At 31.5% G+C, this 11167-nt stretch overlaps 2 protein-coding genes across 15 annotated transcripts; both read right to left on the bottom strand.

Annotated features, from left to right (window-relative positions):
• Nucleotides 1–1018: 1018 nt before the first annotated feature.
• LOC145124485 (uncharacterized) lies at nt 1019–5294 on the bottom strand. 14 transcript variants are annotated; one of them, XM_079059838.1, is made up of 11 exons: nt 5142–5294; nt 4767–5057; nt 4038–4132; nt 3885–3962; nt 3651–3777; nt 3431–3470; nt 2882–2953; nt 2720–2790; nt 2004–2078; nt 1797–1843; nt 1019–1289 (listed from the first exon to the last, which is right to left on the bottom strand). In XM_079059838.1, exons 1-7 carry the CDS (start codon nt 5191–5193, stop codon nt 2884–2886), a joined length of 753 nt encoding a protein of 250 aa, XP_078915964.1. In that variant the 5' UTR covers nt 5194–5294; the 3' UTR covers nt 1019–1289; nt 1797–1843; nt 2004–2078; nt 2720–2790; nt 2882–2883. The 14 variants fall into 14 exon arrangements, with proteins under 14 accessions (XP_078915964.1, XP_078915966.1, XP_078915967.1 ...); XM_079059846.1 differs by lacking the exon at nt 1019–1289 and adding an exon at nt 3018–3059 and having other exon boundaries at nt 1630–1843; nt 2882–2915; XM_079059837.1 differs by lacking the exon at nt 1019–1289 and adding an exon at nt 1630–1695.
• Nucleotides 5295–7544: 2250 nt separating this feature from the next.
• On the bottom strand, nt 7545–9249 carry LOC145126129 (profilin-like). Its single transcript, XM_079061536.1, has 4 exons — nt 9003–9249; nt 8106–8243; nt 7818–7961; nt 7545–7713 (listed from the first exon to the last, which is right to left on the bottom strand). Exons 1-3 carry the CDS (start codon nt 9123–9125, stop codon nt 7827–7829), a joined length of 396 nt encoding a protein of 131 aa, XP_078917662.1. The 5' UTR covers nt 9126–9249; the 3' UTR covers nt 7545–7713; nt 7818–7826.
• Between the last annotated feature and the right edge of the window lie 1918 nt (nt 9250–11167).

The raw sequence follows: 11167 nt of genomic DNA, 5'->3' as shown, positions 1-11167 counted from the left end.
GCTCTTGGATGTTGGATTTTTTTATTATTTTTTTAACGACAAATCTAATATGCTCTTTAATTTCATTTATGTCCACAACGATAACTTGAACCCTCGATCTCAAGGAGGAGGGCAACACCTGATGATATCAGATACTACTGGGCTAGAAATCTTTTGGTTCTTGAACGTTGGATATATTACAAAAGTTGAACCTTTAACAAAGTAGTATATCAAATTCAAATCATCAAGGTTTTATATAATTTAGTAAACCAGTAATCATCATAGGGTAATTCTAACACTATTCAACCGAAGAAACCTAAATGCCTGAAAACTCTGAAAAATAAGGCAATTTTAAAGGACGTTCGAACAAAAATAGTCTTTCATTCCTCCAACCTAAGGAAAAAACATCAAGTCAAATAGTTTGACATTGGCGTGAATCCACTGTCCTGTTGCCGACATATCATAGTAATTTGATAATATATATATATATATATATATATATATATATATATATATATATATATATATATATATATATATATATATATATATATATATAGGGAAATATCAAATGAGAACGCCTAAAAGGTTGAGAACGCGAGAACAATTCTTGACCAATCATTATATAAGGGCATATTAGTAATTGTTTTAATTAAATTATATAAAATTAGAAACCACTTTCCTTAAATTTAGGGACCGTTTCCAAAATATATATATTTTTTTATTAATAAAATATTTTTTTAAAAAAATTATCACTTTTCTAATTTAAAAAAATCATTTTTTATACCAGATGATTCATACGAATTCATTCATTAATGAATGAAAAATAATTTTTTTATAACTTCTAGGTTTTTGTTTTTTAACTATGCTTTATTTAGATTAAAAAAAAATACTTTTATGTTAAATTCATTAATGATTGAAATGTACATAAAAATAAACTTTTACATAATTGTTTAGAATTTTAATTGATCGGGTTATGTTAATCATGAATAATTATAAATAACAACAAATACTTTAATTAATAACATACAATAAGATAGATAAAAACTCAAAACAATTATAATCACAAATGAAGAAATAACAATACAAAGGTAAAAAAAAATGAATACATGTGTAATCGCAAATGAATAAAGAACAATGGGAAGTTAAAAAAATTAGTTGAAATCACTAAAGAATGAAACAGATAAAAAAATATCTAATACATTTATAATCATAAAAAACGATGTTGCGCTCATGATCGTTAATCTTGATGCTACCATCACACCCAAAAACAAAGGCACATGTGATCTTTGTTATTCTTACATTCATACCTGTAAAAAACAAATGGCAAACAATTAGAAATATTTGAGTAATTTTCATGTATGATTATAGCTATATTCGTGTATGATTATTCCTGAAAATAATTCACAAACTATAATAATGTATACTAGATGGGGAGCCCCGCGTTGCGGGGGTCGGATGCGACAATTTTTTCCGTTGTTTGTTCTAAATGTTGTTTGATCAACTATCTGTTTATAGTTTGAGCATTGTTATGGAGCAGTAATATTATTTCGTCATGGATAATTTTTTTGTTGTCGGATAAGCTATTTATCGAAATATATACTTCATGGGTTTATCCTTTGGTTGATGGGATCGAACCGAAGAGCCGGATTCCACGGATCAAATACTTCATGGTTTTTTCCTCATTAAGTGTTGTCTAAGTATAACATTGGCTAGCTGAAAAAACATTTGATAAAATGACAACACACGTATCTGATAAAAGCAAAGTCACCACAGCAAACAAAAAAAAAATCAATTTGTTGATTAGTGTGTGTTACAGTATGTTAATAAGTTCAATTGTCGGCTTTCTTAGATTCCATAAGTCCTGAGAAAAGAAAAGAAAAAAAACATATCAAAACTTTGGGATGTTCAATCGTCGGCTTTGTTAGGTAACTTCTAAAATTGAAAATTAATCTAAAGTTCATGCATAACTTAAAAAATAAATAAATAAAAATTATTCGGATGTTCAAGTATGGTTTATTTACCTGATTCTTAGTTGAAGATTAGGCATCGAACAATATCTGTTGTTGCCCATGTGTCGAAATCTGTTGTAATAGCAACTGCAAACATTATATTTCAATGAATTACCAAACAAAAAAAAAAAGAAAAAAAAATAAAGTTCTATTTAATCAACTATTAAAAAACATATTGATTAGCTGATAATAGTGGTTAAATTTGTAACAAATAGGAATATATTTTTCTTTTTGGTAAAAAAAATGAAAACAAATTGCATAAACCAAATAAATGTGTAAATTCAAAGTACGTTGCTATTTAGTGTAGCTGTCAATTAAAAATGGAAAATTGACCAAATGGCAATGTATTTTGGTTTTTGGAAAAGGAAATGAAAACAAATCGCAAAAAACAAAAAAAAAAAGTTCAAATAGAAAATTTGCTGCTATGTACTCTTGTTGCCACCTAAATTTGAAAAAAAAAAAAAACCTAAATCTAAAAAAGAATTGAAAGTGAGCCACTGTTAGATATGTATGAATTGAAAGTCAACCAAAACTTGACATACTTTGCCTAAAAGTAACATCTAATATTTTATTAAGGTTATTCTAATGTAATTCTATTAAATTTGTTTAAAATTTTCAAATTCAGGTACTATAGTTAAACTGTATACACGGGAAATTTTCGTTAAAAACTCTTCAAGTCAGTAACTTTTACCAAAGAAGCTGTATGCAAAACGTAAGAAAAAACATACCGCACACGTGTCATCAATGGAGAAACATCTTTGCAAACAGAAATACCTCTCTCTAAGCATTGTTCAGTAACCTGTCATGAATGTAGAAACAGAATTGAAAAAACTAAAAATAAAGATAAAAATTCTATTAATAATCTTCATCAATTTTAATATGAGGTGTACCTCTACAAGTCGTTTTGTGGCTTCATCAACATTTCTACATAAAAATGTCTTTGAGGTATCAGCATGATAACCCTAATAAAAAGATGGATAAAAAAATATATAATATTTCTATAAAAAAAGAATATGATAATCTTACATCTAAGTAAACGGTGACATTAATATTTATAATATCTCCATCCTGCATAAAAGAGTAACACCCAAATTGGAAGCAGGTGGAGAAAGCGAAGGAAGGCAGACGACAAATGCAGAAGAACAACAGGCAGAATCAGTTAAAACACATAACCAAACCATTATAGCAGAATCGAGCAAAATTAACAATAAACAATTTGTGTTCTTAATATTGAATCTCAAATTACTAATCGAAATCAATAATTTTCTTACTCCTAGATTCAATAGAAAAAAATTAGTTAAAGAAGGTTAAACAACTGTTTACAGAACAATCTTTGTCATAATGGCTGCAAACTATGTCCTTTCCTTGCTAGTAATGAAGAGAAAAAGAAGATAACGATTATTAAACTGTTTTATAGAACAATCTTGGGCTTCTCATACCTTGAAGAACCATATAGCGACTGTTTTATAAGATGAAGATCTGAAAAGAAAACTCAATAAAAAAATGAAACAAATTATCTATTCTTTTTTTTTTAAACAATTATAATTGTATAATCTTAATTCATAAATAACATAAAAATTAAATTAAATACTAAATAATAAGGACTGACAAATAGATACTTCCAATGGTGACAATTTCCAGTAGTTTTTTGTGACAAACCTGGTGAAATTAGGAGTATAGGAGAAGAAAATAGATGAATCGGTGCCTCATGAAATTGGGTTCTGTAGCCGATATGGTAACATATCATAAACATTATAATTTTTAGTATGACAACATAGGAGGTGAACTGCAATGCCAAAATTTCAAGCTTATTAAGCTGAAAACGAAGTAGACAATATGTTTCAGCAAATAGAAGTTAATAAAATCTAATTCATATCTTCTTATGAGTCTCACATATCCCATGTACACTTTTCTTATCCCAAATTTAGTCACCACACTCAAGAAATACAACCCGACTACAATGTTTGATATCTGATCATTAAAAATATCACCATTTGTTAGTAAAAATGATCATATTTCTAAAGAATAAAAATGACGTAAACTTACCCAATGCATTTTAGGTGATAAGGCAATTGCTTTTGCTCTAAAGCTCGAGGAAAAAATCTTTGGAGATAGCAGAGAAGGAAAAGGGCCAGCACCAACTGAAAATGATAGCATATACCTGAAGTATTAATAATAAATATGTTCACCTCAAAAAAAAATTGAAGGAAAAAAACATTTCTAACAATTTTATTGTACAATTGTTCTCTTTTTTTCACCAAATTATGATGTCGTTTTGCAAAATAATCAAGTCATTTTGAAAAAAGTATTAAATTCTTTAATGAATTATACAGGCTGGAACATTACCGTTTGAGAGATATGCAGCAACTAAGAAGCAGGCGTGGAAAATTTTATGGGCTTTTAAAAAGGAAAAAATAATAAGATTCGGTTCAGGCATTTTATCGAGCAGGTGGTGTGCATGAATATTAGTTTCAAATTCCTGTGAAAATTAGATACATAGAAGAAAACCCCATTTCAGCTAAAGAAGAATATGAAAGAAAAAAACAAAGAAAATGTGAAAAATACAGTCTAGCATCATCCTCTGATGTTATTTTAATATGTGCACATTCATGATTTCATCAGAATCTATCAACTTAATCACAAAGCTAATAAAATAAGGATCTGAACGGGTAATATAATATGCAAAACGTGAAGAAAGTGTTGATGAAAACAATGAATAAATAATTGAATCTACGTATGAGTATGATCTGAATGGGTATGTATATAAGCATATACCAACTACATGAAGCATCAAGCTGTTATTTATTTCCACAACCGGGAGGTCTACCCCTTCGTCTCTTCCCTGAAGACGGTGTCGAAGATGAGAAGATGGCGGTGATGGAGTCCGAAAATCGACTTTGGGGAGTGGAATAAACCGTCTATGGCTGTGGCTGATGGCGGTGATGGAGTCCGAAAATCGACTTTGGGGAGTGGAATAAACCGACCATATAGATTCTAAACCGAACCACTGCCCCCAATCGTGCAGGGCTGGGGTCAGGAGGTTGAAGAAGACGCACCAGACGAAACCTGATGAAGAAACGTAAGCAACGGTGGTGGTGGCTGAATAGAAAAGACTGAAAGAATTAGAAAGCGGTGGAAGCGGCGGCTCACCTTCTCTAGCACCTCCGAAGGAAGAAAGAGAACGGAAGGTTTGGATGCTCATCTGAAATTTCGAAGATAAGGACGCAGGGGGAAAGATCCGGAAGGTAGAAGACGGATATAGATCTGTGAAGGCGGTAGGAAGGATCGGCAACCATGGTAAAGGAGAGTAACCTAGTTAAAGTTAAAGTGACACACAAACAAAAATAGAGGGACCGGAAATGTAATTTAAGGGACCAAAATTGGGCAAAATGTCACATGTTTACTGTTAAAACGTATATATGGTTATTGTTATATTCATGTATGAATATAACTATATTCATGCATGATTATTCCAGAAAAGGAAGAAAAAAAAAACAAAGCGCAAACAGTTAGAAATAATTAAGTAATTTTGTTTGCATCAATACAGATAAATTTGAATGTTCTATTGGTTTTGCTTGTCATTGAGGGTGTAGCAAAATGTTAGCTTTGATTTTCTTTCATTGAATATTGTCAGAAAAAGAAAATCAAAGAAAATATTAAGAAAGAATCGAGCAAGCATTCAAGTTCCAGTTTTGTTAATTCGGGCATTTCATCAAGCACCTTACGTGCACAACTTATCTTCTTCCTCTATTAGCCAATTTAAATAAGTAAAGTACTGTACCTGAGAAACATACACAAGAAAAAGAATTTCGCCTCTTGAATCTGGATGTAAGTCTGGAATATTTGTAACCAAAACGATATGCAATCAAGTATTTGCTCGAATGATAGGCAGGTCTGTACGTGTCGATCAATTTGAATTTGACATTCAATTTATATATCGAATTATCTGTATGCGATTCAAACAACACACTGGAAATCGAGATTCCGTTTGTTAGAAAACGATGGCATAATACTCGTCGATCGATTTGGAGTAGATCAAGAACCGAGAACACAAACGACTTTTTACTTCCCCTTCTCAATATCTCTTTGAATCTTATTGTGTTATTCGCCACTAACAACCCAAATCGGCGGACATTTTTTCCTTCTCGATCTCTCTTTCTCTTTCTCCGAATCCTCTTGCAAGTGATGTTGTTTAGACCAGGGGAAGGTCGGCTATGGTTGTCACAGTCGATGCATCTTATGAAACCCTAGAGAGAGAGAGGATATAGATACGAGAATAAGAAAGGTAAGAGGTGAGAGGGTGAGAAATTATAGGAATTAGGTAAAGTTGCAATTCCTGTTATGCCCTTCTGACCATTCAAATGTTACACTTAAATGCCAGTACTTTTAGAATTTTTCATAAATCCCCCATTTAATAGTAACCATAGATCTTAGTATTTAGATAGTCCAGATCTGTTCTCGCGTTCTCAACCTTTTAGGTGTTCTCATTTTATCCTACTCCTATATATATATATATATATATATATATATATATATATATATATATATATATATATATATATATATATATATATATATATATATATATATATATATATATAGGGTGAGGTTCAATAGAGAACCATAATTGACCAAGGAACCAATGAACCAATCTTTTTTTCAACTTTTAGAACTTATTTTTTATTAAAAAAAAAACTAAAAATACAGAAATTCATAACTTTTTATCCTTTTTCCAATGATATCAAATTCGATTTTTTTTATGTCAAATTCACAATGTGAATCTTTGAAAATTCACAATGTGAATCCGGATTCACACGGTGAATCCGAAAAATATTTTTCACATTCACAATGTTAATATATGAATTTAGATATTTTTAGATTTTTTTTTCGATAAAGAATAAGCTCTAGAAATTGAAAAAAAAGATTTGGTTCCTTGAAAAACCAATAATTATGGTTCTCTATTGAACTTTTCTATATATATATATATATATTATCATTTTACTAATTATGTTATTAAGGGCACACCACCCCACCCCACCCCACCCCTACAAGCCATCCACGACCAACCCCTTCCCTTTCGTCCCCCTTCTGGATCTGAAGTGAAAATAATTGATTTTATCTATTGGTAAATTACATTACATGTTTTTGCCCATTTTCGAGTTTCGCATCAGGGACAGTGCAGTAGGCCCATATAAATGTAGGCCCACTTCAAAGCCCAATACACTATTTGCAATTTTCTTTATAAAAGAGATTCAAAAATAACTCGAAAGACATCCAAAATAACTTCATTACTTTTTCATAGACGAAACTTAATACTTCAGATCAAAGGTTTGGAACTATAGTTTATATTTAACCTTAGATATAAAATTTTCTGGGTTTTTTTATTTGGTGTCAATAAAGATAGGTTTGAAAGTTGATGCTAATGTATGTTCATCTTTCCAAAGGCAGATGGTTGTTTAATGTTTATCACCTTTTAAGACAAAGTATTTAACTAAATTGACTTGTGGAATGGTAAAAAAAAAATAATAAGGGGAATAAACTAATAAAAGCATAGAAAACAAACAAAAATATGAGATTATAATAATAGTACATTCAAAAATTAAAAAAAAAAAATCCACCAAAACAAGTATCACACTTAAATCATGATGAGGGTAACACCACTAGAAGTTTAATCAGTCTTCATATACTGTCACACCTTAGTTACTCACGTATCATTTCCCTCCTGTAATTACCATCGTTAGTCACATTAACAAAAAATAATAATAAAATAAAAATATCATCCAGATTTTTTAATGAAGAAATTGAAATATATAAATTAAAACATACCAAAGCAAACTAGAAACCCTGATCCACAAGGTAATCACCAAGCCTTTCAACAATCAAGTTGCATTGACCTGGAGTCATTGGCTCATCATAGATCCCAATGATCAAAGCCATTCCGGTCTTCTTAATTGTAACACCTCCTGGTCCCTGGAATCAGAATCGGAATCACAACCATTTAATAGAGACAAAAATTATGACCTAACATTTGTGATTAAGGTATTTTACTTTGAAAAAAAAAAGACTAACATGAGGTAAGGAAAGTTAGTGACTCTATAAAAAAGATTTGATCACCTTTTTGCCTCGAATAACAACTCCTGATTCACCTTGAATCACCATATACTTGGTCCCACCAATGTGTAATCCAGTTGGAGCAAGTGTGCCAGGCTCATTGAAGTCATTGATGATACCAGTTACTTCCTCTGGCTTCACCTGTTTCATCACCCAAAAAGATAGATTATCAGTGATTCAGTTCAACAAACAAAGATCTGGAGTTAAAAAGGAAGAAATAAGCTTATGAATTGCACTCAAGACTCAAGAGTATTGGTTGATTTGGTAGACAAAAAGAAACAGTAAGTTTTCTTTTTCCATTGAAACTTACTCAGATCTAGAACCTTTATATCCTTCAAACGAGATCAATTGTTAAAGTAAAGTTTATATCTATCCATGGATCAGTGAATAAAAACTAGGTCCAAAGTTAGTTATTCGAAAGCTCAAAAGAAGCTATCATATGCAAGTTGAGCACTAGATTGCAAAGATCGACCCTGTATGCCCTAACAGCAATGAACCACTTATAATTCTAGAAAATGAAACTACAAAGCGATTGCAGCCATCGCATCATGGATCGCTAAGCCAGATCAACAACACAACTACATGAAACAAATCGATTGAACTCGAAAAACTCGACGAATCTGAATGAAAGGAATTGAAACTTCAGAAATCGACATATAAAACGATTGTAACCAACGCATCAACGATCGGTGAATCAGATAAATGAATTAGCCGCACAAAACACAACGATTAAACACGGAAAACTCAACAAATCTAAACTCAGATTCAGGCAGTATCGATATGGATCAGATCCGCATAGTTTTTGTGATTGAGCAAATCAATTGAAGTAAAACTTATGTATGAGCAAATGAATTGAAGAATAATGAAAATTATACATAAATTGGTGGATTGGAAATGAACCTGAGGGAAATTGGCGGATTGAGCCCAGATGCTGCCGTCATGGCCGAGGATAGCGGCAGCAGAGAGGTGGTTGCCTTCGATCTCGCACATCAAGTGGTCATCGACGTAAGCTTGCCACGACATGTTATCCGATTATCTCTCGATCTCTCTCGGTCGACTTCCGAATTTTTCTGTCGTTGAATGCGCTTCAGCAGAAATCGTTGGGACGGAGATAAATAATTAAATATAGCGTGGAAACAACGAAAATGTGGTGTGCAATTATGAATTTCCACATAAAAGCTGATCACCACCTCTTGTGAATTGACATTCATACCCTTACCTTTTGATCGTTTATTTTTGAAAAGTTTACAAAAATAGCCTATTTATTTATGACTTAGCAAAAATGGCTAAAAGTTACGAATTATCCAAAAATAGCCAACGAAAACATTGATGGATCAAACACAATTGTGGTTTTGTCAATTTGTCTGCGGAATCGTGAGCTCACCTATGATTTTGTATTATATGAGAAATTAAATATCCTACCTTTTGTTCCTATTTTTCTTCCTATCTATTTGGCAGAAGAACTGGGTGGAACAAAAATGAACATGACTGGACTGAACATGACTGGACTGGACTGGACAAATAATTTGTATAGCGTTTGGTAAGACTGGAACAGAACAGAACAAGTTGTCTGAAACTGTTTGGTAACAATAGAACTGGACAGAACAAGATGTAAAAATGACCATACTACCCTTTTGTAAAAAAAGATTCATAATAACTTTAATTAACATACATAACTTCAAAATAAACATTTTTATTAAAAAAATTATTTAAAATTCTCAAATTAAAACAAGTTCTATTACCAAATAATCAAAATTACTACAAAATTAACAAAGTTCTAAACTAAAATGGTTCCCAAAATCCTTAATTTTAAATAAAAAAAGTAACAAACTTCAGTTGTTTTCTTCCAATATAGTATTCGCAAAAAGTGGTTTGGTAGTTGTGTCCAAACTATTCCACATCGGTAACAAATTCAGGTTCTTTGTAAACTTTAAACAAACTCGCATGATTTCTGAAGATGACAACTCCATGGTCTTCAACTCTTCATGTATGGTTTTTAACTCCGTGAGGTCATTAGTAGAAGACGTTATAGCCCTAGTCATTTTCTGGATTTCCTCGGATATGGTAGTTAACCCCAATTGAATTACATGTGTTACTTCTTCAGATGCCGCTTTCCTTTTTTTATTTGGCGGCGAGTCTTTGGGATTCGGATTGGAGGAAGTTGCAGTGTTTTGCGGATGAGAATTAGACGATGGAAAACTTTCTCCTTCTCCGTTATCAATATTTTGATTTTCTGTCACATCAGCCACCGATTCAGCCATACCACCTGTAGCTCGATCTTTACCAAAAACATTTGCTAGTCGCTCGTATGCAGGGAATGGTTTGTTCGCGACATAGTTTCTGTTTGGATGTTTCTAGGAAAACAAACAAAGTTACATGTAAAAAATCATATATTTAATACTTAAATACGAAAACAATATATATATATATATATATATATATATATATATATATATATATATATATATATATATATATATATATAATCACTAACCTTTAGATATTCCTCTAATATCTCAGAAGAATCAACTACTACATATTTACGAGCATCGTCCCATCCAAACCCACTTGTATTTTGCATATCATATGCAACAGAAAATTTATCCTTTAAATGTTTGATTTTGTTTTGCTCGTGCTTTGCTGTTATATTAATACCGACGACCTTTTCCCTCAACTTTAGAACGACTTGATCATAAGTTCCAGGCCTAAATGTAACATACACGTTTTGAGATCGTGTTTTATATAAATAATATTATGAAATATTATGTGATATTGAGTACTGAGTTCTAACAGATAGTTTTTTACTAGAAATAAGGTAAAACTATGTTTAGAATCACTCATAAATTATTGGAAGTCTTATGAGATTCCAATTAAAAGCTAAATAGTGAAATTCAGCGAAAATATAAAACTTGAAATAAGTAAAATTTTATTGTTGAAAGTTGTAGATAATCTCGTTAGAAACACGCAGGCGAAAACCTCGTCGAAATCCGAGTTATAACGAAGAAGTTATGACCAATCGAAGATCTGCGATAAAACCGACACGGTGCCGAATGACGTAAAAAGTG

Source organism: Lactuca virosa, chromosome 7, assembly GCF_052849685.1.
Source record: "Lactuca virosa cultivar CGN04683 chromosome 7, Lactuca_virosa_CGN04683_v6, whole genome shotgun sequence".
In the NCBI taxonomy this organism is placed as follows: Eukaryota; Viridiplantae; Streptophyta; class Magnoliopsida; order Asterales; family Asteraceae; genus Lactuca; species Lactuca virosa.
Note: the sequence above shows the minus strand (reverse complement) of the source record. Positions and strands in the feature narration are given on the sequence as shown.